The following is a 27114-nucleotide window of genomic DNA, read 5'->3' as shown; positions in this document are numbered from 1 at the left end:
TTTTCCCGGAAAAACCCGGGGGTTTTAATTTAGGGTTTAAGGGGTTTTCCTGGGGATTTTCCCTGGTTTTGGGGGAAAAATTTTTTGGGGGCCTTTTTTTTTTAAACTTTAAACCTTGGTTTTTTAAATTTAAACCCTTAATTTTTTTTATTTTTAAAATTTTTTAATTTTTTTTAAAACCCTTTTTAAAAAAAAAAATTTTAAAAAAAATTTTTTTCCCCCCCCTTTTCCAAATTTTTCCCCATTTCCCCTTTATTCCTCCTTTCCCCCCCCTTGGCCCAAAGCCAAATTTTTTAAAATTTGCCCTTTTTTTTGAAAACCTTTTTCCCTTCCCCCCCGAATTTTTCCCCTTCCCCAAAACCTTGGGAAACCCGGGGGCTTTAAATTTGGGGGTTTTTTTTAAAATTTTTTGTCCTTTTGGCTTCCTTGGGGTTTGGGGGGGGAAAAATTGGGGGGTAAAGGGGGAAAAAGGGAAAAAAATTTTAAAAAAAAAAAGAATTAAAAAAAAAGGGGGAAAAAAATGGTTTAAAAATGGAAAAAGGGGAATTTGAGGAAAAAAAAAAAAACCAAAAAAAAAAAAATTTTTAAAAATTTTTTTTTTTTTTTTTTTTTTTTTAAAAAAAACCAAAAAATTTACCAAAAAAAAAGCCAAAAAAGGGGAAAAAGGGGCGAAATTTTAAAAATTGGAAATTGTTTAAGAATTTTTAAATTTTTAAAAAAAATTTAAAAAAAAGGAAAAGGAATTTAAAAAAAGGGGGTTGAAAGGGTTAAAAGGCCCAAAAGGAAAAAAAAAATTTTGGGGGGGCCCCTTTCCAAATTTTTGGGGGGGGGAAAAAAAAAAAATTTCCATAAAAAAAAAAGGGAAAGGGGGGAAGGGGAAGGGGAACCCAAAATTAAAGGGGAAAAGGGAGGAAAGGTTTTTAAAAAGGAAAAAGGGGGGGAAAAAAAAAAAGGGGGGAAAAAAATTTTTTCCTTTAAAAAAATTTTTCCCTTTTCCCTTTTAAAAAAGGGGGTTTTTTTTTGGGGCCCGCCCCCTTTTTGCCCGCCCCCTTTTTTTTCCCTTTTTTTTTTTTTTTTTGGTTTTTTGGGGGTTTTTTTTTTTAAACCCCCGTTTTTTTTTTCCTGGTTTTTTCTTTAAAAAGGGGGGGTTTTTTTAAATTTTTTTTTCCTTTTTTCCCTTCTTTTTTTTTTTACTTCTTTTTTTTTTTTTTTTCTTCTTTCTTACGTGTTTCATTTCTTCTTGGTTCTCATGTTACAACACAAAGACTCATTCACATTTGTGCATTCTGTCCCCATTGATTATGTGAATGTAATACTGTGAGAGTAAATCATGACTCGTGACCGTGCCCATAGTGTGCATCACCCTTGAAATGACTGCAGAAAAGGACTATCATTAACACAGCAACAACACTAGGAGTGCCATTAATAATCAACACAACTACTACCACCACCACCACCTCCAAGGAAACTCTAATAACTTCAAATGTTACAATCTTCCATCAGATGATGCTGGGAGGACGCCTGTATCATAAGACTTCCAAAATAGACGGTGACAAATGGGTGTGCTTGGACAAGCAATTCAACATCTCTCCAAGGAGATGTCTCATTTTCTCCTTTGGTATCGGTGCCGATTGGTCTTTTGAGGATGAGGCTGAAGGAAAATTGGGCTGCAAGGTGGGTTGATATTGTCTTAAACACACACACACACACACACACACACACACACACACACACACACACACACACACACACACACACCATAGTAAAAGGAAATTAGATCAGTACTTAAGAAAAAAGAGGTTTGTAAATTTTGTTGCTTATTCAGTAATCGCTAACACTGTGTTTGGGAAAACTAAATCACAACTAACCATAACAAGATACATTCTCACCAACAGTAAGCACGCAATGCAATGTAGCCAAGGAAAAAGTGCGGTGAGTGTGACTTTTCCTAACCAGGGAATGCCTTGTTAGTTGGTAATGACGAACAATAAATCAAATCCAGAATACTATAGAACTATCACATACACGTAGACTAAGTCATTTCATCGAAACACAATATCAATACCGTAACTAATCTTTCAAGTTTTCTGGATAGAATGTAATGCTTTTTAAATATGACATTAAACCCTTTCTCTCTCTCTCTCTCTCTCTCTCTCTCTCTCTCTCTCTCTCTCTCTCTTATATATATATATATATATATATATATATATATATATATATATATATATATATATATATATATATATATACAGTTTGATGGATTACAGGGACAACGCAAGAGCTTGCTACATACTTATCTGCAATAAATCCAATTAAGTTTTATTCCCCCCAACACACACACACACACACACACACACACACACACTCACACAGTTAGTAAGTTAATTAATTGACAAATCCATAGCAAAAAGTTTACATAAACAAAGAACACACAGAGTAAACACACGCATGTTATTGGGTGTTTTTCTAGCAAGATCTTCCTTCCTTCAAAACGCTGCAGACGTCTAGTCTAGGCATACCAGTAAGTGAAGGTACTGTGCACGTTGTGTGGCATGTGGTATGTACTCGTAATTATTGTTTGGACTTATCCTATTTAACTGCAACAATATAAGCGTTACCGGCAAGGTCACCCCCCCCCCCCCCTTGAAGTTCAGTTTCGTGCATGAGTAGTAAGCACCACTGACTGCCATAGCAACGACCTTGAGGCTAGCTGACTGCGTCTCCTGTTGTCTCTAGATATTGTGACCTCACTGCTTTATGGATGCTGTCATGAATTGGTCGGCTTTCAAGTTGATGCTTAAATCGCAGGAACGAGCATTCAAGGTATCACAGGATACGGTTATTGAGGCAGAAAGTATACACAAAACTTGCTTTTTGTCTTTTTAACTTAAAGAACAACAGGGGAACAAAATCCTCCGCCGCCCTCTTGGGTGGTGGGAGGGATAACGTGTGGTCAGCTGGACTGGTTGTGGCTGTCTTCGGTGGTCAGGACGCTCTGCCAACCAGCCTGTCCTCACACACCTCTGAAGCTCGGGTCACACCCGCCTACGTGGCACTACACAAACACCCCGCGCTAACGACACCCTGCTAACATTCAAACCACCACCAATAATACAACCATCAATCATTATAAACAACTGCTCAGAATAAAGGACAAAGGTGGTTGACCAGTGCTGCCAGGTGCAGGGTAATTACCCTGTTTTAGGGTAATCTGAGCGCTATCAGGGTAACAGGGTAGAAAATGAAAAAACACATTTTTAGGGTAATTTCGTCACTTTAAACTGTAAACTCTCTGAGGCAGCCATTTTGTTGTGTGTGTGAGAAAAGAGAGAGAGAGAGAGGGGTCGGGTACCGCGTACTGTTGTCCGTTCAAAGTTCGTCAAGAACATGTAAAGTATGTATCAACCTGTACTGGACGTGTACTATACGGGACCGGCGGCGTCGCTTGCCTAGCCAGCAATGAAGAGTTCCAGGGTTGGGAATATGGCTTTTTACAAATTGGGCCATCTAAAAATTCGTAAACAATTCTTCCCTTAATTTCCTTGGTGGAAAGGAAAACTTTATAAAAAGTTCCTTAAATAATGTTTGAAACCATGAAAGACGATTTGCCTAAACAACCTTGGCATGTTTTTTCCCCATGGCCAGTTTGGGGGTGGGGGGGTCCCTTTCAACCTGTGGGCCAAATCAACCCGGTTACCAGGTTTCCTTTTTCCCCCAAATGTGGGGTTTTAAATATATTTTATTATTTTTATATAAAAATTAATATAAATAATTTTATTTTAAATTAATAACCCACAACCCAAAACACCACAAAACCCCCCAAACCCCACCGGGGGGGGTTTTCCCTTTAAATTTGGTGGGCCCAAAATAAGGCCGGCCAGATTACCATTTTTTCCCCAAATTTGGCTTTTTAATATAAATAATAATAATATAATAATATTAATAATAATAATAATAATAATAATAATAATAATAATAATAATAATAATAATAATAATAATATAATAATAATTAAAAAAAGAAGAAGAAGAAGAAGAAAGAATTAACCCAACCCACCCAACCCAAAACAACCAACCCACCAAACCAAACCCCCCAGAAAGGGTTTTTGGAAAGTTTGGGAGAGGGAAATGGGCCAAAAACTAAGGGCCGGGTTTACTTATTATTTTTTTTTTTTTTTCCAAAACCACCAAAAAAAAAGTTAAAAAAGATTAATTTAAAATAAAAAATAAAATAATAATAAAATAATTTTAATAAAGAAAGAAGGAAAGAAAAGAAGGAAAAGGGGAGGAGAGGAATTCAAGGGTGGTTGGTAAAACGTAAAGGGGTTTTAACTGGCAAAGTCTCAATTATGGGAAAATTCCAGAAATTGGCCCTGCCCAAAACGGAACTTAATAAGTGGAAAACCCTAAAACCGGGAGCATTTGGGCCATGAGGGCGCAAGGAAAAAACTTAAAGGAAGGCGTGGTTAGCGGCGTTGTGGGCGAACTTCCCCCGCCGTTGGATTTTTTTTTTTTTAAAGGGAAGGGGCCAGCCAAAAGGGCAAAAAAAAAAGTTGGAAAAACCCAAATTAGCGTGGTTAAAGGTAAGAAAAAGTTTGCCAAACTACTAAGGAACAACCTGGTTTTCTTTGTTAATAACAACCCCGCCAAAACCAAGCCTTTTACCCCAGAAAGGGTAATGTGAAAAGGTGGGAAGGATATGGTTTCAAGGGCTTGGTTTTGGAAAAGGCCATAAATCCGCCTTTTTAACACTAAAGTCTTGCAAAATGAATAAAAAGGAAACAGAAATTGGAATTGCGGGCAACGGGCCAATGTGAATAATGGGTAAAAATTCCTTTAAAAACAAAGATATTAAATTTGTTTGTGGAAAAGGAAAGAAAACCTGGTTGAAAGGGCAAAAATTACCGGTTAGTTGGGTTGGCAGTGACTAAAATTCTTCCCTCTTCAGCCGGTTTGAAGTTTCCTTCCTGTGTAAACCCAAAGTTCCAATTCCAAATCCCAAAAACAAAATTGAAGTGTGGAAAAACCAAAAATCCCAGCAATTTTTGTAAGAATGATTAGGTAAGGAAGCATTATATTTCCTTTGATCCTCTAAAAAACAACTGTTTTTTTGTTTGTTTAATGAATCAACTGAACCGGGTCCAAAAATTTAGCTCTTGGTAAGCCGAGTTTGGAACTTAAAGGTTTGAAAGGTATTTTCAACGCCTTGCCTTTGGAAAAAGGCCCGGCAATTTCCCCTTAGAAAATAAAGTCTTGGGTGGTTCGAGAAACTGACATAACCTATGGAGGAAACAGGATTTAAATTCGGTTAAGGTGCCAATTTTATATTGGGGGTAAATAATTCCCTTTAACTCTTCCCTTAAACCAAAGATTATTCCCAAATTTGTTTTTGAAGAAAATATTTGTTCACCTTTTCCAAATCTTGTCCCTTGGAAGCTTGAAAAATTACCAATAGTTGGGTTTGGCACGGAAACAAAATTTTAATTTTAAGCGCCATGGTTTGGAAGTTTTGGAATTGGAAGTGAAAAAAAAGGGATTCACACCCTTTTCCCAAAAGGTGGCTTCCTGCAATTGTAAAGCTTCCTAAACAACCCCAGTTTGAAGTTTTTTCTCAAATAAATCCTTTGAAAACAAAACCAAGTTCCACTTAAAAACTTAATTGGAATTTTAAAATTAAACAATCAGAAATTTCAAAATTAATTCCCCTTAATGATCAACCAAAAAGCCAAGCCAGGATAAAATTTAATGGCCTTGGCAAAGAGTTTGCATTTGGCAATAACTGAGTTTTTTACCTGAAAAGGCTAACTCAACAATTAGCAAAAACTTTGAAAAAGAGAAACCCGGGTAATTTCTTTTAAGAAAAGGGTAATTTGGGTGGTTTGGGAAATTGGCAATCACCTACACTTGGTTGCCCATGGAACCGAGAAAACAGGACTTAACAAACTTCAGGTTAAATGTCTTGAAATTTTTAATTGAAAACAAATACAGCCTTCCTCAAGAATTTAACGAATGTTCCAAACTTGAAATCTCCAAAGGATTGGGAACCCAGGGTGTAAATTTTGAAGAAAAGGGTCCCACCAATTGCCCCCAATTAAGATCAAAACCAAAAAATTTGTTTCCCAAGAAGACTTAAACCGACAAAGAATTGGGTTTGCAGGAAACGGGAAAATTAAACCCAAGAACGACATAGGGGAATTTTTGGAAGTAAAAAATTAAAAGGTTTCCCCTTGTTTCCAAATGGGAAACCTTCTGACGTTTGGCTATTTACCTCATTCGCAACCATGCGAGGGAGTTTTCTCAAAATAAAATTTTTGAAAACCCAAAACAAGGAAATTCCCTTTTAACAACCAAAGGGAAAGAATTTTTGAAAACAACACCAAGCTTTCAAAAAATTAACACACGTTGAACGGATGAACGGGCGCAATGGACCAGCCGGAGTTATAATGGCACTGGAACCCGGTAAAGCTTGCGTCAAGTGAGTTTTTTGTAACTGGGAAAAAATGGCTGTTTATCTTCCCTTACATTATTGCGTTTTCATCCCCCTTTAAGAAATAAGGTTTAAGAAGAAACCAAAGGGAAAAACAAACCAGGGTTTTGTTTAATAATTTAAGGGTTAAAAATTTTGGCAACTTTAACCTGGAAGACTTTGGTTGACAACCATACAACCACACCACTACACACCCCAACCGCACGTTCAACACATTACACATGCAAAATTATGAAAATCATGACCAAATATGTGCTTGAAAACCAAAATATCAACCTCACTACCTGCATAAATTCACCCACAATTTCTAAACTAAAACAACCAAAAAACTTCACAAAACAATATAAACTTTTAAAATTTAAAAATTTTCCTTTACAATTACTCACCCAACCTCAAATCAAAACAAAAAAAAATGATTATCAAGAAGAATAAACCAAAAGAATTTTGGGTTAGCCCATTGGAAGAGCGGAAAATTAAACCCAAGAAAGAAATTACCCCTTTAAAATTTCCTTGAAAAGTAAAATTTTGGCTTTGGGGTTGTCTGAAATCCCAAGAGACCTTTAAGTTGTGGCCGGATTTAACCTCACTAATATCGAGGGAACTTTCAAAAGAACCAACCTTTCCTTAATTGAAAACTTTTCCGGGATTTCCTTTATGCCCTTTGGTTTAAACAACCAACCAGGGAAAATAATTTTTTCCACCAAGCTTTCAAGGGAAGGGAGAATTAACGAGGGCAGCGGTTACGGAAATGAACGGGCGCAGGATTGGAGGAAATCCCTGGAGTATGAAAAAGGCGGAGGTTGGGATACTTTCTTTCAAGCGGGTTTGGTTGTTCAAATGAAATTTGGGGGTTTGGGAAGGAGGTCTGCGCCGGGTTTCGAATCCTTCCCGGTCCTGAAGTTAGGTTGGGTTTCCCCTCGGGCAAGGCCTGCCCGGGGGGCTTTAAGAAAGGTTAAAAGAAGATAAATTCCCAAAAGCCCAAAAAAAAAAAAAAAAACTTTTATTTAATAATTTGTTACTTAACCCCAAAGGTGGCTACTCTAAACCTGTTAAGGAAGGGGGAAACCCAAATTTAGTAAAACTTATACAAACACATAAAAAAGGCTGCAAACAACTGGTTGGTAAACATTACCACTTTCAAAAAACCTTTAAAGGAACTACCTACTTACGCAACCTCTCTTCTTACTTGGCCCACTCCAACGCCTAATACCCCTACGCAAACATCTGGCCCACACAACTGCACTAAACAATTACCACTTTCCCCCAATATTACACCCTACTCCAAAAACAACAAAACAACAACACACTAAAAATACACTTATACTTTAACTCCTTTTAAACTACAACCACACCAACTTTTAGAACCAACATACCCAAAATTTTTCCACCGGACTAATTACTACCTAATCACTTTACTACTTAACCACACAAATCTAATTAAAAAGGGATTTTGGGCAATATAAAATGATAACCATAATTAATTAAAGGAAAGGTTTGGGAGTGTTAGTTCCTTCCTCCTTTTGGTTTCTGTTTAGCCAGATACCCAACCAATTATTTCCTCACTGATAGATAATTGACTTTTCCCTTAAAGTACCAGGAAAATTTGGGAAAAATTTTGGCTTTGGAGGTTAAGTCAGCCAAGGACCTTTAAGTTGCGGAAAAACCCTTTCCTTGGTTAACTTTGCATCCCTCGAACCACCAACCTTTCCTTTCGGAAAAACCTTTTCCTCGGTTGAGGTTTCCCTTCAAGTCAAAATTGGGAAAAACCTTCCTGGTTCAATCATTTCCCCAATTTCCCGGCTTTAAGGCCTTTGGTACCTGCACTTCCCTTAGAGTACCAGGTACTTGGGCCTTCCTGGAAATGAGGCTTGAGCAGGACTAGTTAAAAATTCCCCTGCCCGCCAATTGGGTTTCCCCAAAAGAAGGCCGGAGGTTTGGGTAGCCCAATTTACGTTTAACCGGTTTCCCTTGGTTGTTCTGCCCCCATTGGGGCGGGGGGGGGGGGGGGGGGGGGGGGGGGGGGGGGGGGGGGGGGGGGGGGGGGGGGGGGGGGGGGGGGGGGGGGGGGGGGGGGGGGGGGGGGGGGGGGGGGGGGGGGGGGGGGGGGGGGGGGGGGGGGGGGGGGGGGGGGGGGGGGGGGGGGGGGGGGGGGCCCCCCCCCCCCCCCCCCCCCCCCCCCCCCCCCCCCCCCCCCCCCCCCCCCCCCCCCCCCCCCCCCCCCCCCCCCCCCCCCCCCCCCCCCCCCCCCCCCCCCCCCCCCCCCCCCCCCCCCCCCCCCCCCCCCCCCCCCCCCCCCCCCCCCCCCCCCCCCCCCCCCCCCCCCCCCCCCCCCCCCCCCCCCCCCCAAAAACACCTGGTCCCTGTTTCGCGCCACTATTCCGGGTGGCTACGTCTCTCACTGGGCTGACCCCTGCTGCCCCTTCCTGACAACAACAACAACAACAACAACAACAATAATAATAATAATGATAATAATAATAATAATAATAATAATAATAATAATAATAATAATAATAGTAATAACAATAATAACGAATTTGGAAGAAATCCTATAGAACCATTAATTTTTTTCCCTTCAGGTGTTTGCTTTTGATCCGACAATTAAAGAAGACACACACAACCGAACAGAAAACATACGTTTCTTCAACCTGGGCATCAGTGACTTCAACAAGACTGGACCAAATTTCAAAGTAAAGGTAATATACAATTTGCCACAAAATGCAGATACACTTCTAGGTTAAATTTATATATATATATATATATATATATATATATATATATATATATATATATATATATATATATATATATATATATATATATATATATATATATATATTCTGTCTCACAGACAATATTAAAGGCATGAGCAACTTCAGCATTATTAAGTTTCTGCTGTGTCTTTTCTATTTGTGTAATTAATTGTTTCTCTTGAACAGTAAGAGCCCCGATGAGCTGTCCAAAAGTAGAGTTTGTATAGCGACGTTTCGTTCCTCTTCAGGAACATCTTCAGGTAGAATGTGGGATTTTGTTTATTTTTTTTTTTTTTAATGAAGAAGGGTGAAGAAAAGAAAGGTAGGCAAGAGAAAGGGGTCGGGAAGAAAAGTGGTGAAGTGAAGTGGGGGAAAAGACAGGCTATGGGCTTGACCACAGTGCTATTTTTGTTTTGCTTTCTTTTTTATTTATTTATTTATTTATTTTATTTTAAATCAGTGCAGTCTGACACTCCCAGCACTCACACACTCATTCATACACACAAACAGCAGGACCCCACACCCCAGCCTTCCTTATGAGGCAGGTGGACCTGTCCCACATTGTGAGAGAGAGAGAGAGAGAGAGAGAGAGAGAGAGAGAGAGAGAGAGAGAGAGAGAGAGAGAGAGAGAGAGAGAGAGAGAGAGAGAGAGAGAGAGAGGCATTGTTTTTTTGTGCTTTTCCCTTTTGCTTGTCTTGAGTGTGACGGCCTTTCCCAGAAGGAACACAGTTAATTCCTAACAATATATGACTGTTGCTGCGGCCATAAAATAACAAAATCTGTGCATGTGTATGGTAAATACACATGCACATGTCCAGAAGGGTGCTCAGTTTTGGTGAGGCAAATGTGCTGCATACTTATTTTTATGTACGAAGTATGACCACACATGTATAGGATGTATGGCTGTACTCGAATCATTGAAAGTTTGCAAGTGACTACTCCCCATTGTGTGCTTCCTCTAGTTGTCTGCTTCCTCTACTCAACAGGAGTGACCTCTCGATTGTAACATCTTGCAGTTCAGTAGCATTATCAAGAAACTTTTGTGGATAAATGTGAAATATATGTGTTTGACAGCCAACACTCGAGTATTGGAATACTTTAAGATATTGATGAAACACTGTATTATCTGCAGACGAACCGTTACTGCAACATTCTCAATGGGCTTGGTCATCTCAACAGCATCATTGATATCCTCAAGATTGACGTAGAGGGAAGTGAACTTCGCTTCTTTCGAGATGTTCTTGAGGAAACACCTAATCTCCTTAAAAATGTTAAATTCATAGCAATGGAGGTGCACATTGGGGGAAAAATCACAGGTAATGTTTTCGTAAATGCTACATTATATATAGCAAGTTAAATTCTTTTCACGGAATTAGTCAAAAAGCCGTTCACTTTATTTAGGAAACTATTTAAGTGACCAGATTAAAACGTTTTGATGCTTCGCCAACTTTTCATATTAATTTGCTTTTCCACTTTCCATAGTTCATTGCACAAGTATAACACAAAACCTTCTTTCAGAAATTGGGAGAAGCCATAGGTTATTCTGGAAATACTTTCAACTATTGGACTGTTTTGGCTTCAAGGTAATGTACAGTGCTATCAATCCTTTCTCTGGTGGAAGAGTGGTGAATGGGAGACACCGCTCCTGCTGTTATGAAATAGTGTGGGTTCAAGACCGTAGCTGGTAATGTCCACAATTCCTTGCTTTCATTCACTCTCATTGCTGGAGATAATCAAATTACAAGAATAGAGTTTGTAAAATTCAGTCAGATGCTCCAATCTTCAATGAGTTACAAGAAACGTCCTGCATTTTATTAGTTTTTTTTTATTTAAATCAAGATAAGTATTGTTACTATACATTAAACACTTAAGACCGTACAGGTTTCCTTAGAAATATTTAATTTCTTAAGTAATTTCAAACGCAGCACTTCTTAAAACTGAACCATGTGAAGGATAAAAACGAACGAATTCAAGTAATTCGTGAAACTTCTATTGCTACAACCTCAAAGTCACTACTCGTGTATCACAACCACAGAGAAAATATAAACACTAAACTTGTCCAAACAGCTTCAAAGGACTCAAGTAAGTGGTAGGGAAAAGAGGTAAGAATAATTCCACAACGAGGTTTTGATATCATGAGAGTAACCTACGTTTCTCTTTGTGTCACACAACATAAGGGGGCAGTCACGGCCTGTCTTCTCAACACATCTCTCTTCCTTCACACAAAACTACATGTATCTATCTACACATGCATTCTTCATGCAAAATATAAAGTTGAAAAAAAAAAAAAACAACTATACCATCCTAGGAGTTCCCTTCCAAGAGTATTTTTATTTAGCTTCTTTAGGGACCTGCACCTCAGTGGGCCTTATTCTATTTTCATACTTATTTTTTGCCCTTGGCCGGTGTTTTGTTTTTTTCCTACATAGAAAAAAAACGTACATAGATTTTTCTTTTAACGCAAGAAGCAACAAGGGCAACAAAATATTAGAAAAAAAAGACCCACCAGAACTTCAGGTTCTATAAAAGATTTGAAAGGAATTAGCCAAAAGATAGGGACAAATGTCTTGAAACCTCCTCTTAAAAGAAGTCAAGTCGTAGGAAGATGGAAATACAGAAGCAGGTAGGGAGTTCCAGACTTTACCAGTGAGAGGTATGAATGATTGAGAGTACTGGTTAACTCTTGTATCAGAGGGTTGGACAGAATAGGGATGCGAGGAAGAAGAAAGCCTTATGCAACGAAGCCACAGGAAGAGGGAGGCTTGCAGTTAGCAAGATCAGTAGAGCAGTTAGCATGAAAATAGCGATAAAAGATAGAAAGAGATGCAACATTTCGACGGTGAGAAAGAGGCTGAAGACAATCAGTGAGAGGAGACGAAAAGCTTTTGATTCCACCCTATCTAATAAAGCTGTATGAGTGGAACCTCCCAAAACATGTGAAGAGTGCTCCATGCAAGGACAGATAATGCCCTTGAATAGAATTAGTAGTTGGAGGGGCAAGAAAAACTGGCAGAGACGCCTCAGAACGCCTAACTTCATAGAAGCTGTTTTAGCAAGAGATGAGATGTGACGTTTCCAGTTAAGATTATGAATAAAGGACAGACTGAGGATATTCTGTGTGGAACAGGGAGACAGTTGAGTGTTATTGAAGAAGAGGGTCGAGAAGGTTGTGTCGAATTGATATATGAAGGAATTGAGTTTTTGAGGCATTGAACATTCCTAAGTTTTCTCTGCCCCAATGAGAAACCTTAGAAAGATCAGAATTCAGGCGTTCTGTGGCGTCCCTGCATGATCTGTTGACTTCCCGTTGGTCGTCTCTGAAAGAACGTCGAAAGATGTATATCAGTGGTTCTTAACCTAGGGGGCACGCCCCCCTAGGGGGGCATGGGTGATTTCCAAGGGAGGCACGAGCCTCAGGTGAAAAGTAGAAGTTTTTCCATTTATGGGTTATTTTCATGACAAGAGCTCATTTTACGTTGTGCACTCTCAAGCATTCGACCACGTATTCAAGATCTGGTAGCTTAGAGCAGTGTCAAATATCTCACTAACCATGTATTCAAGATCTGGTAGCTTAGAGCAGTGTCAAATATCTCACTAACCATGTATTCAAGATCTGGTAGCTTAGAGCAGTGTCAAATATCTCACTAATGTAATTCATGCTTAGTAAATGGACTAAAAAGCCATTTTTTCAATTTTCTTTTTAAATCTGGGAGTGAAATTTGTCTATAGATGCAAGGGGGGGCGTGGAGGGAAAGAGAAGTTCCTAGAGGGGGCGTGGTAGTAAAAAGGTTAAGAACCACTGATGTATATTGTGATTGCAATGTTGCACGCACCTTTTAGTGTAAATTAGGGTAAATTTCTACAACAACTAAAACATGCTATTGTAATACCAATACATAAAAAAGGATATTAAGAAGTCACAAGTAATTATCGTCCTATTTCATTATTAAGTACATTCTCTAAGATTTTTGAAAAATTAATGAAGGGTTTTTTAATGAACTACCTTGAGACTAAAAGTATTCTTAATCCTAAACAATTCGGCGTCAGAAGTGGACTAAGTACATTTGATGCACTAAAAACTTTAAATGAAGAAATATTTTCTGCCCTAGACTCAAAAAGTAATTTACTAAGTATATACATAGACTTTTCCAAAGCTTCTGACAGTCAAACATGATATTCTACTAATGAAACTACACCACTATGGTATTCGTGGAATAATATTTGATTGGTTTTCTGATTATCTATCACATAGAACTCAATCTATTAAATTATTTATGTATATATATATATATATATATATATATATATATATATATATATATATATATATATATATATATATATATATATATATATACATAGTATAATTTCATATGGTGTTCCACAGGGCAGTGTACTAGGTCCTATCCTTTTCCTTATCTACATAAATGATCTTCCTAACATTTTTACAAACCTAAAAACTTTACTTTTTGCAGACGATATGACCCTATACATTACTGGAGATGATATTAACAATATCATACGCATAGCAAACGTTGACCTAGAAACACTATACTCATGGTGTCTCAGCAACAGACTAACAATAAATTTAGATAAAACATTCTACATGATATTTACTAACAAAGTCTATGATAATCTTCCACCTCTTAATTACCATGATGATAATATAAAATAACAAACAGACACACACTTAGGCATAACTTATGATGATAAAATGACATTTAGAAGTCACATAACTAACTTAATTCTTAAATTATCTAGAAATGTATCTCATATATTGTATAAAAAATGTGATGCCTAACTATGTACTCAAAAATCTTCTATAATGCCCATGTCTTGCCACATTTAATGTATTGTTATCCCATCTGGTGCTCCACCTATCCTACGCATCTCTTACCTTTATTCAGATTACAGAAGAAAATCATACGTATTATAACAAATAGTGATTATTTGAACACACACAACCTTTTATTTAAGAATAATAGTATACTTAAACTTTTTGACATTAACAAATTACAAATTGCTATATATATATGTACAAATTACAACACAATATTCACAATAGAACAAATACAACATTAAAGTCTCAGCACAACTACCCAACCTGTACTCGAGACAATCTCATTATACCAGCCCACAATTTAACAATTTATCAACATTCATTATCTTGCCTGGCCCCTAATACTCTGTTTTCTTTCGGCTCATCTTTAGCCCTCTATCCTCCATTTCTTTTCCCCAAGCTTCTAATTTTCTTTCTACTCCTTCTCTGGTGGTATCGATTAGGACTATGTCGTCCACAAACAAATTATCCCAAGGGGCTGGTGTGATGATATTTTGGCCCAAAACATTCATTATTAAGTCAAAGATGTACGGACTTAGAGAAGACCCTTGATGTAATGCGACTGCAACGTAAATTTTTTCTGTCAGGCCAACGCTCGATCTTACTTGCGTCGTTGCCCCCTCGTACATATCCTGTACTAATCCAACATACTTCTCCGACACATTCCTTTCTCTCAAACACCTCCATACTTCTCCTCTCGGCACCCTATCGTACGCTTTTTCCAAGTCTATAAATACCAGATGTAACTTTCTGTTTTTCCCCATAGTATTTCTCCATCATCTGCCTAACAGCAAAGATAGCATCAGTTGTTCCTCTTCCAGGCATAAACCCAAACTGTTGGTCACCTATCGTCTTTCGTGGTGAAAGACAATATGCCAGGCTAAAAGGGTCACAAGAAGAAGAAGAAGAAGCGGCCAAGTCGCCGTGAGTCTCCGCCTCGTCTGTGGCTGATCTCATCTCTCCTTTATTTTTTGGTATTTCATGTAAGATTTCACTTTATGTATTATAAAACAATCCTTTCTTGGGGGCAAGGTTTGTAAAAAGCTAATAGAAATGTTTTGTGAACATAAATGCATATATAAGACAGTAACACCACCTGGAGAGGTGGTGTTACTGTCCTGAGAGCAACCTGGAGAGGTGGTTTAACCAGCAACCTGAGAGCAACCTCATTACCGTCCCTCCAGGCATTCATGGATGCCATTTCATGGCAGGAGGTTGCTCTGACTTATTAAAGTTTCTTGGATCCAGCTCCTGGCAGCCAATGAGCACTTTTAGGCGAGCTACCAACCTCCACCCAGCAACAGCAATGAATCTTTGTGGATGCTATCTTACGAAGGTTGGTATGTGAGCAGGAGTTTGCTATGGAGGTTGTCTGTACCAACATAGGGAGGCAGTGGCATAGTGGATAAAGTGGTGAGCTTGGGATCGGGCAGACGTCCACACGTAGGTTCGAATCCCACCACGTACAGCCTTAAAACACTTTGCCATTTGTCGAGTGGTTTAAAGTTACCTACATATCACCATGATACCCAGGTTCTAGGTGGTTACACTCAAGATGAGCTTGGGCGGTGATATGGGCCCTAATATGGGTACCACTATAAATAAAATTGCCTGCGCTACTAATGGGCGGAAGCTGAACAGCGCTTCCCATACACTCTTCAAGTGTGCCTACAGGCGCTATAGGCCTTACCGTAAAAAAAAAAAAAAAAAAAAAAACACGTATCGGCTAGCTGCGGAACTCTCTGGCACACAGTTTGAAATTGAATCTGGTGCGCTCAGTTTGAAAATGCGGTTGAGCCAAATCGCGTATGAACAAACCAATCGCGCAAATTGAATTAATTATAATATTTTTCGGTCGCATAACAAAAAAGCATAAATCAAACACATGGAAATCGAGTTACCTGTATAGCCGCTTGAAAGCGGAGAAAACAAGAGGATTAACAGCGGTTGTACATGACTGCAAAGAGGGAAGCATGTTTCCAGAATTACTTGAAATAATAAAGGAGGCAACTGAAAGTGTAAAGATTATCTGCAAAGCTAAAAATATTGCAAAAAGCTCCGCGGTAAACACTGAAGCAGCGACCGGAAGACTAGCACCACGGCAAAAGGAGAGGAATATAACTTTAAAACCAACACCAGTAACACTTAGAGCCGTCTGTGAAAACCGGGAGGGAACCAAAATGACTAGCAAAAAGTACTGCAAAAATAAAACACGAGGTATTTTAGGCGATAAATTCTTCTTACTATGAACGATAGGGGCACACACGGACACTACGGGAAACTGCCAGTACCCAGCCCTAAGTAAACTAAAGATATATGGTGAACTTAGGAATAGACAGGGATTCCAACAGAGACGCCACTCGAAACCCTAATGGTTTGGGAAGACTGGGACAACTATTTTACGAAAGTGAACAGGAATCAAGAGAGATGGACTGGCAAGGAACAGACTCAGGGAGGCGTTGTGATCGAAACCAACATCATAACATCGAAGACTGATGCCTCAAAGTGGCAGGACACCGATATTCTATCCTTCTCTCTGCAACTTTGTCTCAAGTTTCCTTTACGACCGTTCTATTGCTGCTGTGCTAGACGGCCACTGTTCTTCTCCTAAATCTATTAATAGTGGTGTTCCTCAGGGTTCTGTCCTGTCACCCACTCTCTTTCGTTTATTCATTAATGACCTTGCCCTATCCACTCCTATGCTGATAATACCAACATACATCTTTCTATGTTCTTTCAGAGATGACCAATCCTTCAGGAAGTCAACAGATCATGCAGGGACGCCACAGAACGTCTGACTGTTGTCTAAGATTCTTCGATTCTAAGATCTCCGATTGGGACAGAAAAAATCCAGTAGTTTTCAATGCCTCAAAAACTCAATTCCTCCATCTATCAACACAACACAAACTTCTAGACAACTATCCCCTCTTCTTCAATGACACTCAACTGTCTCCCTCTTCCACACTGAATATCCTCAGTCTGTCCTTTGCTCATAATCTTAACTGGAAACTTCACACCTCATCTCTTGCTAAAACAGCTTCTATGAAGTTAGGTGTTCTGAGGCGTCTCTACCAGTTTTTCTCGCCCCTCCAACTGCTTACTCTGTAAAGGGGCCTTATCCGCCGTTGTATGGAGTATTCTTTGCATGTTTGGGGGGTTCCAGTCACACAGTTATACTAGATAGGGTGGAATCTAAAGATTTTTGTCTAATCCACTCCCCTCCTTTGACTAACTGTCTTCAGCCTCTTTCTATCTTTTCACAATTTTCATGGTAACTGCTTACTGATCTTGCTAACTGCATGCCTTCCCCCCTCCTGCAGCCTCGCTGCACAAGGCTTTTTTCTTCCTCTCATTCCTATTCTGTCCAACTCTCTAATGCTGCCAGGAGTTAACCAGTACTCTCAATCATTCATCCCTTTCACTGGCAAATTTTGGAACTCCCACCCTGCATCCGTATTTCCAACTTCCTACGACTTGTCTTCTTTTAAGGGGGAGGTATCGGGGCATTTGCTCCCCAACTTTGGCTGATGCTTTTACACTTTTTTGAGAGCAAGAACTCGTGGGCCTTTTTTTAATCTTTTTTTTTTTTTTTTTGCCCTTGGCCCTCTTTCCTACATAAAAAAAAAAACGTACTCACTAAGATATATACATTAATTAATATTCTCTCTCTCTCTAAGATATATTCTCTCTCTCTCTCTAGCTTTTATTTAGCATGATGTGCAATTTCACGTCACTGTGCGTTGGCAAAGCATCACTGAATTTTTTCTTCACTATTTGTTCCTTGTCATGCATTAAACGAGAAAAAGTAATCTTCTTGCCACAATTTCTCCCAGAAACGTCCTGCTGTATTTCCTTCAATATTGCAGCTATTTCAGACTTACACCATTAATAACAGGTCTACCTGACATATTTAACAATCTATAATGTGGTTTACATTAGTTAAACCATCACACTGCTTAACACAGGAGAGGTCAATGTTTTGGGTGTAAGCTGTGATTGTAAGCTCCGCCCACCCACCCCCCATAAGCTCTGCCCCCTGGCTCCTTATTTTTTGGGGGGAACAGCGGGATAGGCGCGCGGCGTCTCCATCAATATAACGTCCTTGCATCATTACCGTATGCCCTGCTACACCACCACCACCACCACTGCAGCTGTCTGTGACGGCAGTACGTGTCTACCAAGCATAAAATATCTATAACTATATATCATAAATGAGATACTATACTTATACAAAATTCAGATATCAATGTATTGGTTATTGCGAGCTCTTTCTTTATCATTATCGTGTCCAGCAATGGTTGTTTGTCAAAACAGTAAATGTTAGGTAGTTTTCACAGCGAGTGTTTGCATCTTCCGCGGCTAAAGATAAAAACGAGGTAGCATCTAAGAGGCAGACTATTACATTCCTTTTCTTCTCTATTTCTACCGCCTCTGTTCATGATTGTTTGTTCTTTACAATACACCACAAAGAACTGATAATAAGTACAGGAATATTAACATTTTCTCATGCATATCTTTCTTCTTATCTGTCATATGATCTATCTATCTATCTATCCACCTACTTATCCATCAATCCTAATTCCTTTTATTTTCCCTGCATGTGACAAGAAGACTTGCTGAAAGTATCAGACATAACACCATCACTCAGGACAGAAAAGGTTGCACTATTCCACTAACTTGAATGTAATAGAACAAATATATGAAAATCTTTGCTGGTGTGCTGTTCAAGACTCCTGGAAATTGAAAGGACTGCAAGGCAAGCTACAGAACTGTCTAGGGAATACTTTGAGGGAAGGCAGGAAAGAACACCCAGTTATCTTCACTCTTTTTTATGTACCAGGGAAAAACTGGCCAAGGAAAAAAAAAAAAAAAAAAAGAGGCAGCAAAAAAAATAAAAAAAATAAAAAATAAATAAATAAATAAAAAATAAATAAATAAATAAAAATAAATAAATAAAAAATAAATAAATAAATACAAAATAAATATATAAATAAATAAATAATAATAAAATAAATAAATTAATTAAATAAATAAATGAATTACTTAATTAAATAAAAAAGAAATCACTAAATGTGTGGAGGTCTCCCTCTGCAATGAAGTCGTCGTAGGAATTGAAATACAGAATGAGGCAGGGAGTTCACACACCACAACACAACACAACACACATATACTGAACCAAAAAGCCAAGGATGAATTCCCGATGTTGGATATTCTTGGGTTGCCATTGATCGCTGGCTGTTTTAATACGCGACTCGGTATACAGCCAGCCAGCTCGCAAGAGAGACACATTCTAAAATTCATATAATAAATTTTGAGGTATTGAGTCTTTGTACTGCAAAACATTAATTCCAAGTGTTTATCCTAACATTATCCATATGATCTGGTAATACACACTCTACAAAACTGTTATTATAAGCTTAATACTCACAGTCGCGGTTTCAATGCTGTCGCATATTTTACTAGTCTCAACTACATATTTGGTTGGAAAAATTTCTTCATATAGTTCAACAGAGAGCACTGTTTCTCCTCTAAATATTATAAAGGAATACATTCTGTAATAATCTTGATAGAGCAACATTTTTTGCGGCCGAAGGCATATCAAACCGAAAAGACTAACTGAACTCGGGAACACCGAGTCCTCTCAAAACACCAAAACCACCCCGCGGCCCGCAGTTGTTTGGAAGCTCGTGTGGAGTAGGGTGACCAGACGTCCCCGGTTTCCGGGGACAGTCCCCAATTTCAGTGTCAATTTCAGGAATCAGTCATCACACACAGGTACACTTAACCCCTTCAATACCACAAAACATTTCCATATTTATTCTGCTCACTATTTGCTGACTTTATACAGCTTCAGAAACTTATGTGGGGATTAAAATAAAGAAGACTGTCACTATTAATCTTCTGGCCTTCATAGACCATTCCTAATGTTAACAAAATTGTCTAATCATACCCACAACTCAAGGTAAAAATGTGTCCCAGTACTGAAGGGGTTAACCAGTGCTCATATATGCCTCACTGACATTGTTACACTACTCAATCTAATGAAACAGACATTCTAGACTGTAAATATATGTAGCTAAAAATATTATGAGACACACACTAACTTGAGATGTAAACCAATTATGTCAAAAATATCATTAAAGCAGCACTGGTTAATGGTTATAGATATAAAGATACTTTACAATTGAGGCGCCCCGAGCCAGAGGGTACCAACCCTCAAAAATACGAAAATTGAGTTAAAGGCGGGATCATGTTGTCGAAGGGTGTAAAAGTCGTATAAAATTGTCGGCCAAGTGAAATACGACCATATGGGTACCTATACGAAGCCTCAAAGTGGAGTGATAATGCGTAAAAAAACGCGCGACAAACTTCTCCGATCTGCGAGCCAGAAGGTACCAACAGCAGGGAGTTAAAGGCGGGATCATGTTGTTGAAGGGTGTAAAAGTCGTATAAAATTGTCGGCCAAGTGAAATACGACCATATGGGTACCTATACGAAGCCTCAAAGTGGAGTGATAATGCGTAAAAAAACGCGCGACAAACTTCTCCGATCTGCGAGCAAGAAGGTACCAAGAGCAGGGAGGTGCGGCTGAGCCTCGCCGTGCGCTCCCCAATCAGCGGCGAGTATTCTCGTGACTCATAGCCGCGCCCCCACCTCGGCCAATCACAGCCTTTGTTTACTTTAGCCCAGAGTCTCCCGCCAAATCCTTCCTTCCCTCCCTTGCCAGGCCCATTACTCCCGCATCAGCTACACCAGTGGTTCTCAAACTATGGGTCGCGAGATCAATTTTGATGGGTCGCAGGGACACAGGAACATTATCATGCTTTCAGTGTTTCAGTGTATTTCAGTTGCTTAATTGAATTATTCTTCTTTAACCACAAATTACTTTTGTTATGTATGTTCATCTTCCCCCCACCTCCCTCCTCCTGGGCCCCATGTAATGGTGTCTCTGACAGGAATGACTCCTGTATCAAACGCGTATGTTGGACTGGCAGTGGGCCCGTGTATGCTCGCGCGCGGTGTCTATTTTCCACCGACCGCAGGCGAGGGAGGTTGTGCCGTTTGCAGTCATTTGTGTGAGTAGAGTGTGTGTGTGTGTGTTGTATAATTATATAATATCTTGTTTCATATACTACTTACTATATTTACTAAATAATAATAATAACTAGCAGGGATACCCGGCTTCGCCCGGGTTACAATGGCAAGAGATGAAAACATTGCAAGTCTGTGTCTGTCTGTCTGTGTCTGACTGTCTGTCTGTGTCTGTTTTCGTCTCTCTGTCTGTTTTTGTCTCTGTCTGTTTTTGTCTGTGTCTGTCTCTCTCTGTCTGTTTTTGTCTGTGTCTGTCTCTCTCTGTTTTTGTCTGTGTCTGTCTCTTTTTACATACCATTTGTAAATTACAGAGTCTGTTTTTGTTATTTTCAGAATGGCGAAACGATCATACAAGGATGCCTTCCTAGACTTCGGATTCACAAACATCGTTGATCATGGAATCATCAAGCCTCAGTGTGTTATCTGCTGCGAAGTTCTGTCAAATGAGTCGCTGAAATCTAATAAGTTGAAAAGACATCTGACTTCAAAGCACCCTCAACATGCTCTCCAAGAGAGAGCTTTTTTTGAAAGAAAAGAAGCTGCTCTGAAACGACAAAGGTTCGAGACACCTGACAATCCAGCAGTAGTGGCTTTGAAGCAAGCCACATTGGCATCATATAAGGTTGCATGGAGAATTTCAAACAAGAAAGCACCCCACACTATTGGAGAAGATCTCGTCAAGCCTGCAGCCATTGACATGGTAAAAACGGTGTGTGGAGAAGACGTAGCAAGAAAACTGGAAATTATCCCGTTGTCAAATGACACTGTGCGCAGGAGAATAGTGGACATGTCACTTGATATCAAACACCAAGTAGTAGATCGCATCAAGGCCAAGGGAGCCTTTAGCTTGCAGCTAGATGAGTCAACAGACGTAAGTGATAACGCCCAACTGTTAGTTTATGTTAAGTATGAGGGGCCAGTAGATCTGGAAGAGGAGTTTCTCTTTTGTCGTGCATTGCCAACAACCACTACAGGAGAAGATATTTTTCAAATGGTTGACCAGTTCTTGAAAGAGGAAGAACTTTCATGGACAAACTGCTTCAGCATTTGTTCTGACGGAGCACCAGCGATGCTTGGGGCACGAAAAGACTGCAGCAGATCAAACAGTGAATCACACACACACACACACACACACACACACACACACGAAAAAAAATCACATCATCATTTGACAATATAAGCGAAAAAACTCACACACACACACACACACACACACACACACACAAAAAAAATCACATCATCATTTGACAATATAAGCGAGAAAACTCTACACGTGATCTCTTAAATGTAGTTAGCAGAAGTTAGGTTAATAGTTGTCATCTTTTTTTTCTATTTTTTGTGTTTTTGTTTGGTTAGGTTAGGTTAGGCTGAGTTGTAATTATTTGGACTGTGAGTTGTAATTTAGACTGTGGGTTGTAATGCAGACTGAGTTGGAATTTAGGTAGTTAGCATTGGTTAAGTTGTTAGTTGTGTTTCTGTGTGAGGTTTTATTGTGTTAGGTTATGTTAAGTTAGGCTGGGTTGTAAATTACACTGCGGGTTTTGTAATTTAGACTGAGTTGTAGATAAGACTGTAGGTTGCAATAAAGAAAGTTGTAATTTAGACTGAGTTGTAAATCAAACGAAGTTGTAATTTAGACTGAGTTGTAACTAAGACTGTAGGTTGTTAGAAAGGCAGTTGTAGTTTAGACTGAGTTGTAATTCAAACTGTAAGTTGTAATTTAGATTGCATTCTAACTAAGACTGTGTAAAGTAGATTGTAGGTTGTAATTTAGGCTGGGTTATAATATAGACTGAAATATAATTTAGATTGCGTTGTAATATAAACTGGGTTGTGATTTAGACTGACTTGTAATTCAGACTGGGATGTAGTTTAGACTGAGTTGTAATTCAGACTGGATTGTAATGTAATTTAGACTGAGTTGTAATTTAGACTGAGTTGTAATGTAGACTGAGTTGTAATTTAGACTGAGTTGTAATTTAGAATGTGAGTTGTAATTTAGAGTGGGTTGTAATTTAGAGTGAGTTGTAATTTAGAATATTAGTTATAATTTAGTGAGTTGTAATTTAGAGTGGGTAGTAATTTAGACTGAGTTGTAATTTAGACTAAGTTGTAATTTCGATTGAGATGTAATTTAGACTGAGTTGTAACATAGACCCAGTTGTAATTTACACTGAGTAGTTATTAAGACTGTGGGATGTGATTTTAACTGAATTGTAATTTAGACTTAGTTGTAATTTAGACTGTGGGATGTAATTTTGACTGAAATGTAATTTAGACTTAGTTGTGATTTAGATTGGGGTGTAATTTTGACTGGGTTGTAATTATGACTGAAATGTAATTTACACTGAGTTATAATTTAGACAGTTGTAATTTATTTTGGGTTGTAATTTAGACTGAGTTGTAATTTAAACTGTTGTAATTAAGACTGAGTTGTAATTCAGACTAGGTTGTAATTTAGAATGGATTGTAATTTAGACTATAGCTTGTAATTTAGGCTTAGTTGTAATTTAGACTGAGTTTGAATTTAGACTAGGTTGCAATTTAGACTAAGTTGTAACTTAGATTGAGTTGCAATTTAGACTGGTTTGTAATTAAGACTGATTTGTAATTAATACTGAGTTATAATCAAGACTATGGGATTTAATATATAATGAGTTATAATTAAAACTGAGTAGTAACTAAGATTGAATTATAATTTAGACTGAGTTGTAAGTCATACTGAGTTGTAATTAAGACTGAGATGTAATTCAGACTAAGTTGTAATTAAGACTGAGTTTTAATTTAGGCTAAGTTGTAATTTAGATTAAGTTGCAATTTAGACTATTGTAATTAAGAGTGAAATGTAATTTAGATTGAGATATAACTTTGACTCAGTTGAAATTAAGACTGAGCTGTAATTAAGACTAAATTGTAATTTAGACTGGTTTGTAATTTAGACTAAGCTTTGATTTAGACTGAGTTGTAATTTAGACTGAGTTATAATTAAGGCTGAATTGTAATTATGTAGTTTAGACTTAAATGTAATTTAGACTTGGTTGTAATTTAGACTGTGTTTTAATTTAGACTGAGTTGGAATTTAGATTAGTTTGCAATTTAGACTGATTTGTAATTAAGACTGAATTGTAATTAAGATAGAGGGATGTAGTTTAGACCGAAATGTAATTTAGATTGAGTTGTAATTAAAAATGGGTCGTAATGTAAACTGAGTTGTAATTAAAACAAATGTAATTTAGACTAAGTTGTAATTTAGACTGGGTTGTAATTTAGAGTGAGTTCTAGTTTAGAATATGAGTTATAATTTAGACTGAGTTGTATTGTACACTGTTGTAATTTTGACTGAGTTGCAATTTAGAATGTGAGTTGTAATTTAGATTGGGTTGTGATTTAGATTGAGTTGTAGTATCGACTGGATTGTAATTTGGACTGAGTTGTACTTTAGACTGGGTTGTAATTTAGAGTGAGTTGTAATTTAGACTAGGTTGTAAATTAGACTAAGTTATAATTTAGACAGATGTAATTTCGACTGAGTTATAATATAGACCAGTTGTAATTTAGATTGAGTTGTTATAATTAAGACTGTTGTATGTAATTTTGAATGAATTGTAACTTAGACTGAGTTGTAATTGAGACTGAGTTGTAATTAAGACTGGGATGTAATTTATATTGAAAATCCCGCGAGTTTAAAGTTGCGTCATGCATGGGAGGGAGTATCAGACACCAAAATCTCACTACTTGCGCTCACACAAACATTCCACACGGGAAGGACATTGCGTGGATCAAGGGGATCATAACAAAGGACCAAGAACACCAAGGGAAATCATAACAGAGAGAAGGGATTACACACAAAATGAGAAACCAATTATCACATGGAATATAACATTGGGAAGGAAGGACACGAGGGAAAAAATACTACAGGACAATTGGAGAAAGGAAAAAGAACACAAACAAAACAAAGGGAAATAATAGAAAAAAAGTAATTAAAGAGAAAAAAAATAAAGCAATACATCACATTACAAAATACGATAAGGATGGAAAAAAAAAGAAATAAGGAAATAAAAGTCCAGGACAACAGAATAACGGAAAAAACAGAAAATGAGCGAAAATATCAAGATTGAGAGAGAGAGAGTGTGTGTGTGTGTGTGTGTGTGTGTGTGTGTGTGTTTCACTGTTTGATCTGCTGCAGTCTCTGACGAGACAGTGTGTGTGTGTGTGTGTGTGTATTTACTTGTTACTTGGGGTGTTTGTTCAAGGCTCCGCTCCACTGCGAGGCAGCGCTCAGCAGAGCCTCCCTCAAAAGCAACTAGCATCTATAATTGTCTTTGATTTCCATGCCATTAAGATCATAAACTTCCTTTAACAAATATGTCTTAAATTTCTTTTTGAAGATATCGATCCTGGCACAACCTTTAATATCACTTGGCAGTTTATTGTAAATCCTTGGTGCGCATCTTGCAAATACTCGACATCCCATGTCAAGGTTATTTCTTGGCTCATGTAGTCTGTATGGGTCTGCATCGTATTCCTTGATATGTGCACAAATGTATGAGTGTCAGGGGTCATTTCTCTAATTTTCGTAATATCATATTCACTCAGTCATGTTTCAGTCAAAGCAAGAATATCCAGATTTTCATCATTAATTAAAGTTCTGATTTCTATTGTCTTGTTTCCAACTGACTGGACATTTCATAAACCACATTTCAACATAGAGCTCACATCATTAGTAGCCATGATCTGTAATATTTCTGATCCTGTCAATCTCGCTTTCCAACACAACACAACAACTATTATTCGCCGAGTGGTCAGTATTCTGTTTCTTAAACCTCACACAGTTTATGCATTTCTTCTCTGTAGATGTGCAATCCTTGGACTTGTGGTTGCCTGCACATTTAAAGCAAACGGGATGCTCACCATTTTTCTTGGCATTGCAGTTTGCCTCAGTATGACCATACCTTTGACAATGGTAACAGATAAGTGCATGATACCTGTCGCGAACCTGGTAAACTCCCCATTCCAGCTTAATCCTGTCCTGATGCTGATGCAACAACTGTCTTATCATTGGATCACATTTCATGATGTAATGAACTGTGCCCCCTGCTGCTGCTGGTTTGCAAAAAATATTCTCAATCTTTGACTTGATATCAGGAACTGCTTGAAGGTAGTCATTTCTTGCAATAATTGTATCAATGATACCCTCCTTAGTCTCTTCCTTATGGACATTACATAGCATTATCTTGGGTTTAATTTTCTGAACAGATTTAGTTGTCAACTTTTCAACATTCTCCAGTTTCTGGGCTGCCTCATTTCTCAGACTCTCATCGGCAAAATTCATCACTATTTTTTTGCCATCATGAGCAAACTTTGTATCATTAATTTGCATTCCATCCAAAGCATGAGAAACTTCATTCTTCAGATTTGCTTCAGAATCCTGAGTTACCCCTACAACAAGCAGGTTCTTTTTCATTCTCCTCTTCCTCTTCACATCCTGCCAAGGTATGGAATTTTCCGAATCAGCAGAATTCAGCGACTCAGCAACTCCCGCCAAGCCTTCTGTTGCCTCATCGACCTTGATACTTATCTCCTCCATTCTTGCCATCTTATTATCAACTATTGCCATCATCTTGTCAGCTTTAGCAGTAATGCTCTTCAAATCAGATTTAAGTTCCTCAACATCATTGATGAATTTCTTCAGAGCCGACACCTCAATGAAGCAAACATCACACAGATATCTCCTGTTGCAGATATTTTCAGATTTATCCGTGCCAGATTCACACATTTTGTATGAGCCCACCGGTTACACAGACAACATTTAATGAATTTTGCTGGGTCTCCAGAATCAGAGCTACACTTATAACAGGACGAAGGTAATAATGCTGAAATGGCATATTTCTCCGCCATCTTGGAGTCTTCCACTCCTTTTCACTTATTTTCTATCTAGCGGCA

The 27114-nt window shown here is 38.4% G+C and overlaps 2 protein-coding genes across 2 annotated transcripts; both read left to right on the top strand.

The window, feature by feature from the left end:
• The first annotated feature begins 1497 nt into the window (after positions 1–1497).
• Positions 1498–20935, top strand: LOC123500372 (methyltransferase-like protein 24). The gene is made up of 6 exons (XM_045249090.1): positions 1498–1674; positions 9066–9182; positions 10372–10555; positions 10758–10822; positions 11307–11321; positions 20807–20935. Exons 1-6 carry the CDS (start codon positions 1504–1506, stop codon positions 20933–20935), a joined length of 681 nt encoding a protein of 226 aa, XP_045105025.1. The 5' UTR covers positions 1498–1503.
• On the top strand, positions 20827–26984 carry LOC123500371 (zinc finger BED domain-containing protein 5-like). Its single transcript, XM_045249089.1, has 3 exons — positions 20827–21155; positions 21505–22249; positions 26913–26984. Exons 1-3 carry the CDS (start codon positions 20977–20979, stop codon positions 26982–26984), a joined length of 996 nt encoding a protein of 331 aa, XP_045105024.1. The 5' UTR covers positions 20827–20976.
• The last annotated feature ends 130 nt before the right edge of the window (positions 26985–27114 follow it).

Source organism: Portunus trituberculatus, unplaced genomic scaffold, assembly GCF_017591435.1.
Source record: "Portunus trituberculatus isolate SZX2019 unplaced genomic scaffold, ASM1759143v1 PGA_scaffold_205__4_contigs__length_1045770, whole genome shotgun sequence".
NCBI classification, from domain to species: Eukaryota; Metazoa; Arthropoda; class Malacostraca; order Decapoda; family Portunidae; genus Portunus; species Portunus trituberculatus.
Note: the sequence above shows the minus strand (reverse complement) of the source record. Positions and strands in the feature narration are given on the sequence as shown.

Excerpts from the sequence above, each read along its gene's own strand:
- LOC123500371 (XM_045249089.1), top strand. The coding sequence starts at position 20,977 with ATGTTCATCTTCCCCCCACCTCCCTCCTCCTGGGCCCCATGTAATGGT. Across the intron at positions 21,156-21,504 it reads TGCCGTTTGCAGTCATTTGT|AATGGCGAAACGATCATACA; the intron begins GTGAGTAGAGTG and ends TGTTATTTTCAG. Across the intron at positions 22,250-26,912 it reads GAGCACCAGCGATGCTTGGG|ATATTTTCAGATTTATCCGT; the intron begins GCACGAAAAGAC and ends CTCCTGTTGCAG.
- LOC123500372 (XM_045249090.1), top strand. The coding sequence starts at position 1,504 with ATGATGCTGGGAGGACGCCTGTATCATAAGACTTCCAAAATAGACGGT. Across the intron at positions 1,675-9,065 it reads AAGGAAAATTGGGCTGCAAG|GTGTTTGCTTTTGATCCGAC; the intron begins GTGGGTTGATAT and ends TTTTCCCTTCAG. Across the intron at positions 9,183-10,371 it reads GACCAAATTTCAAAGTAAAG|ACGAACCGTTACTGCAACAT; the intron begins GTAATATACAAT and ends TATTATCTGCAG.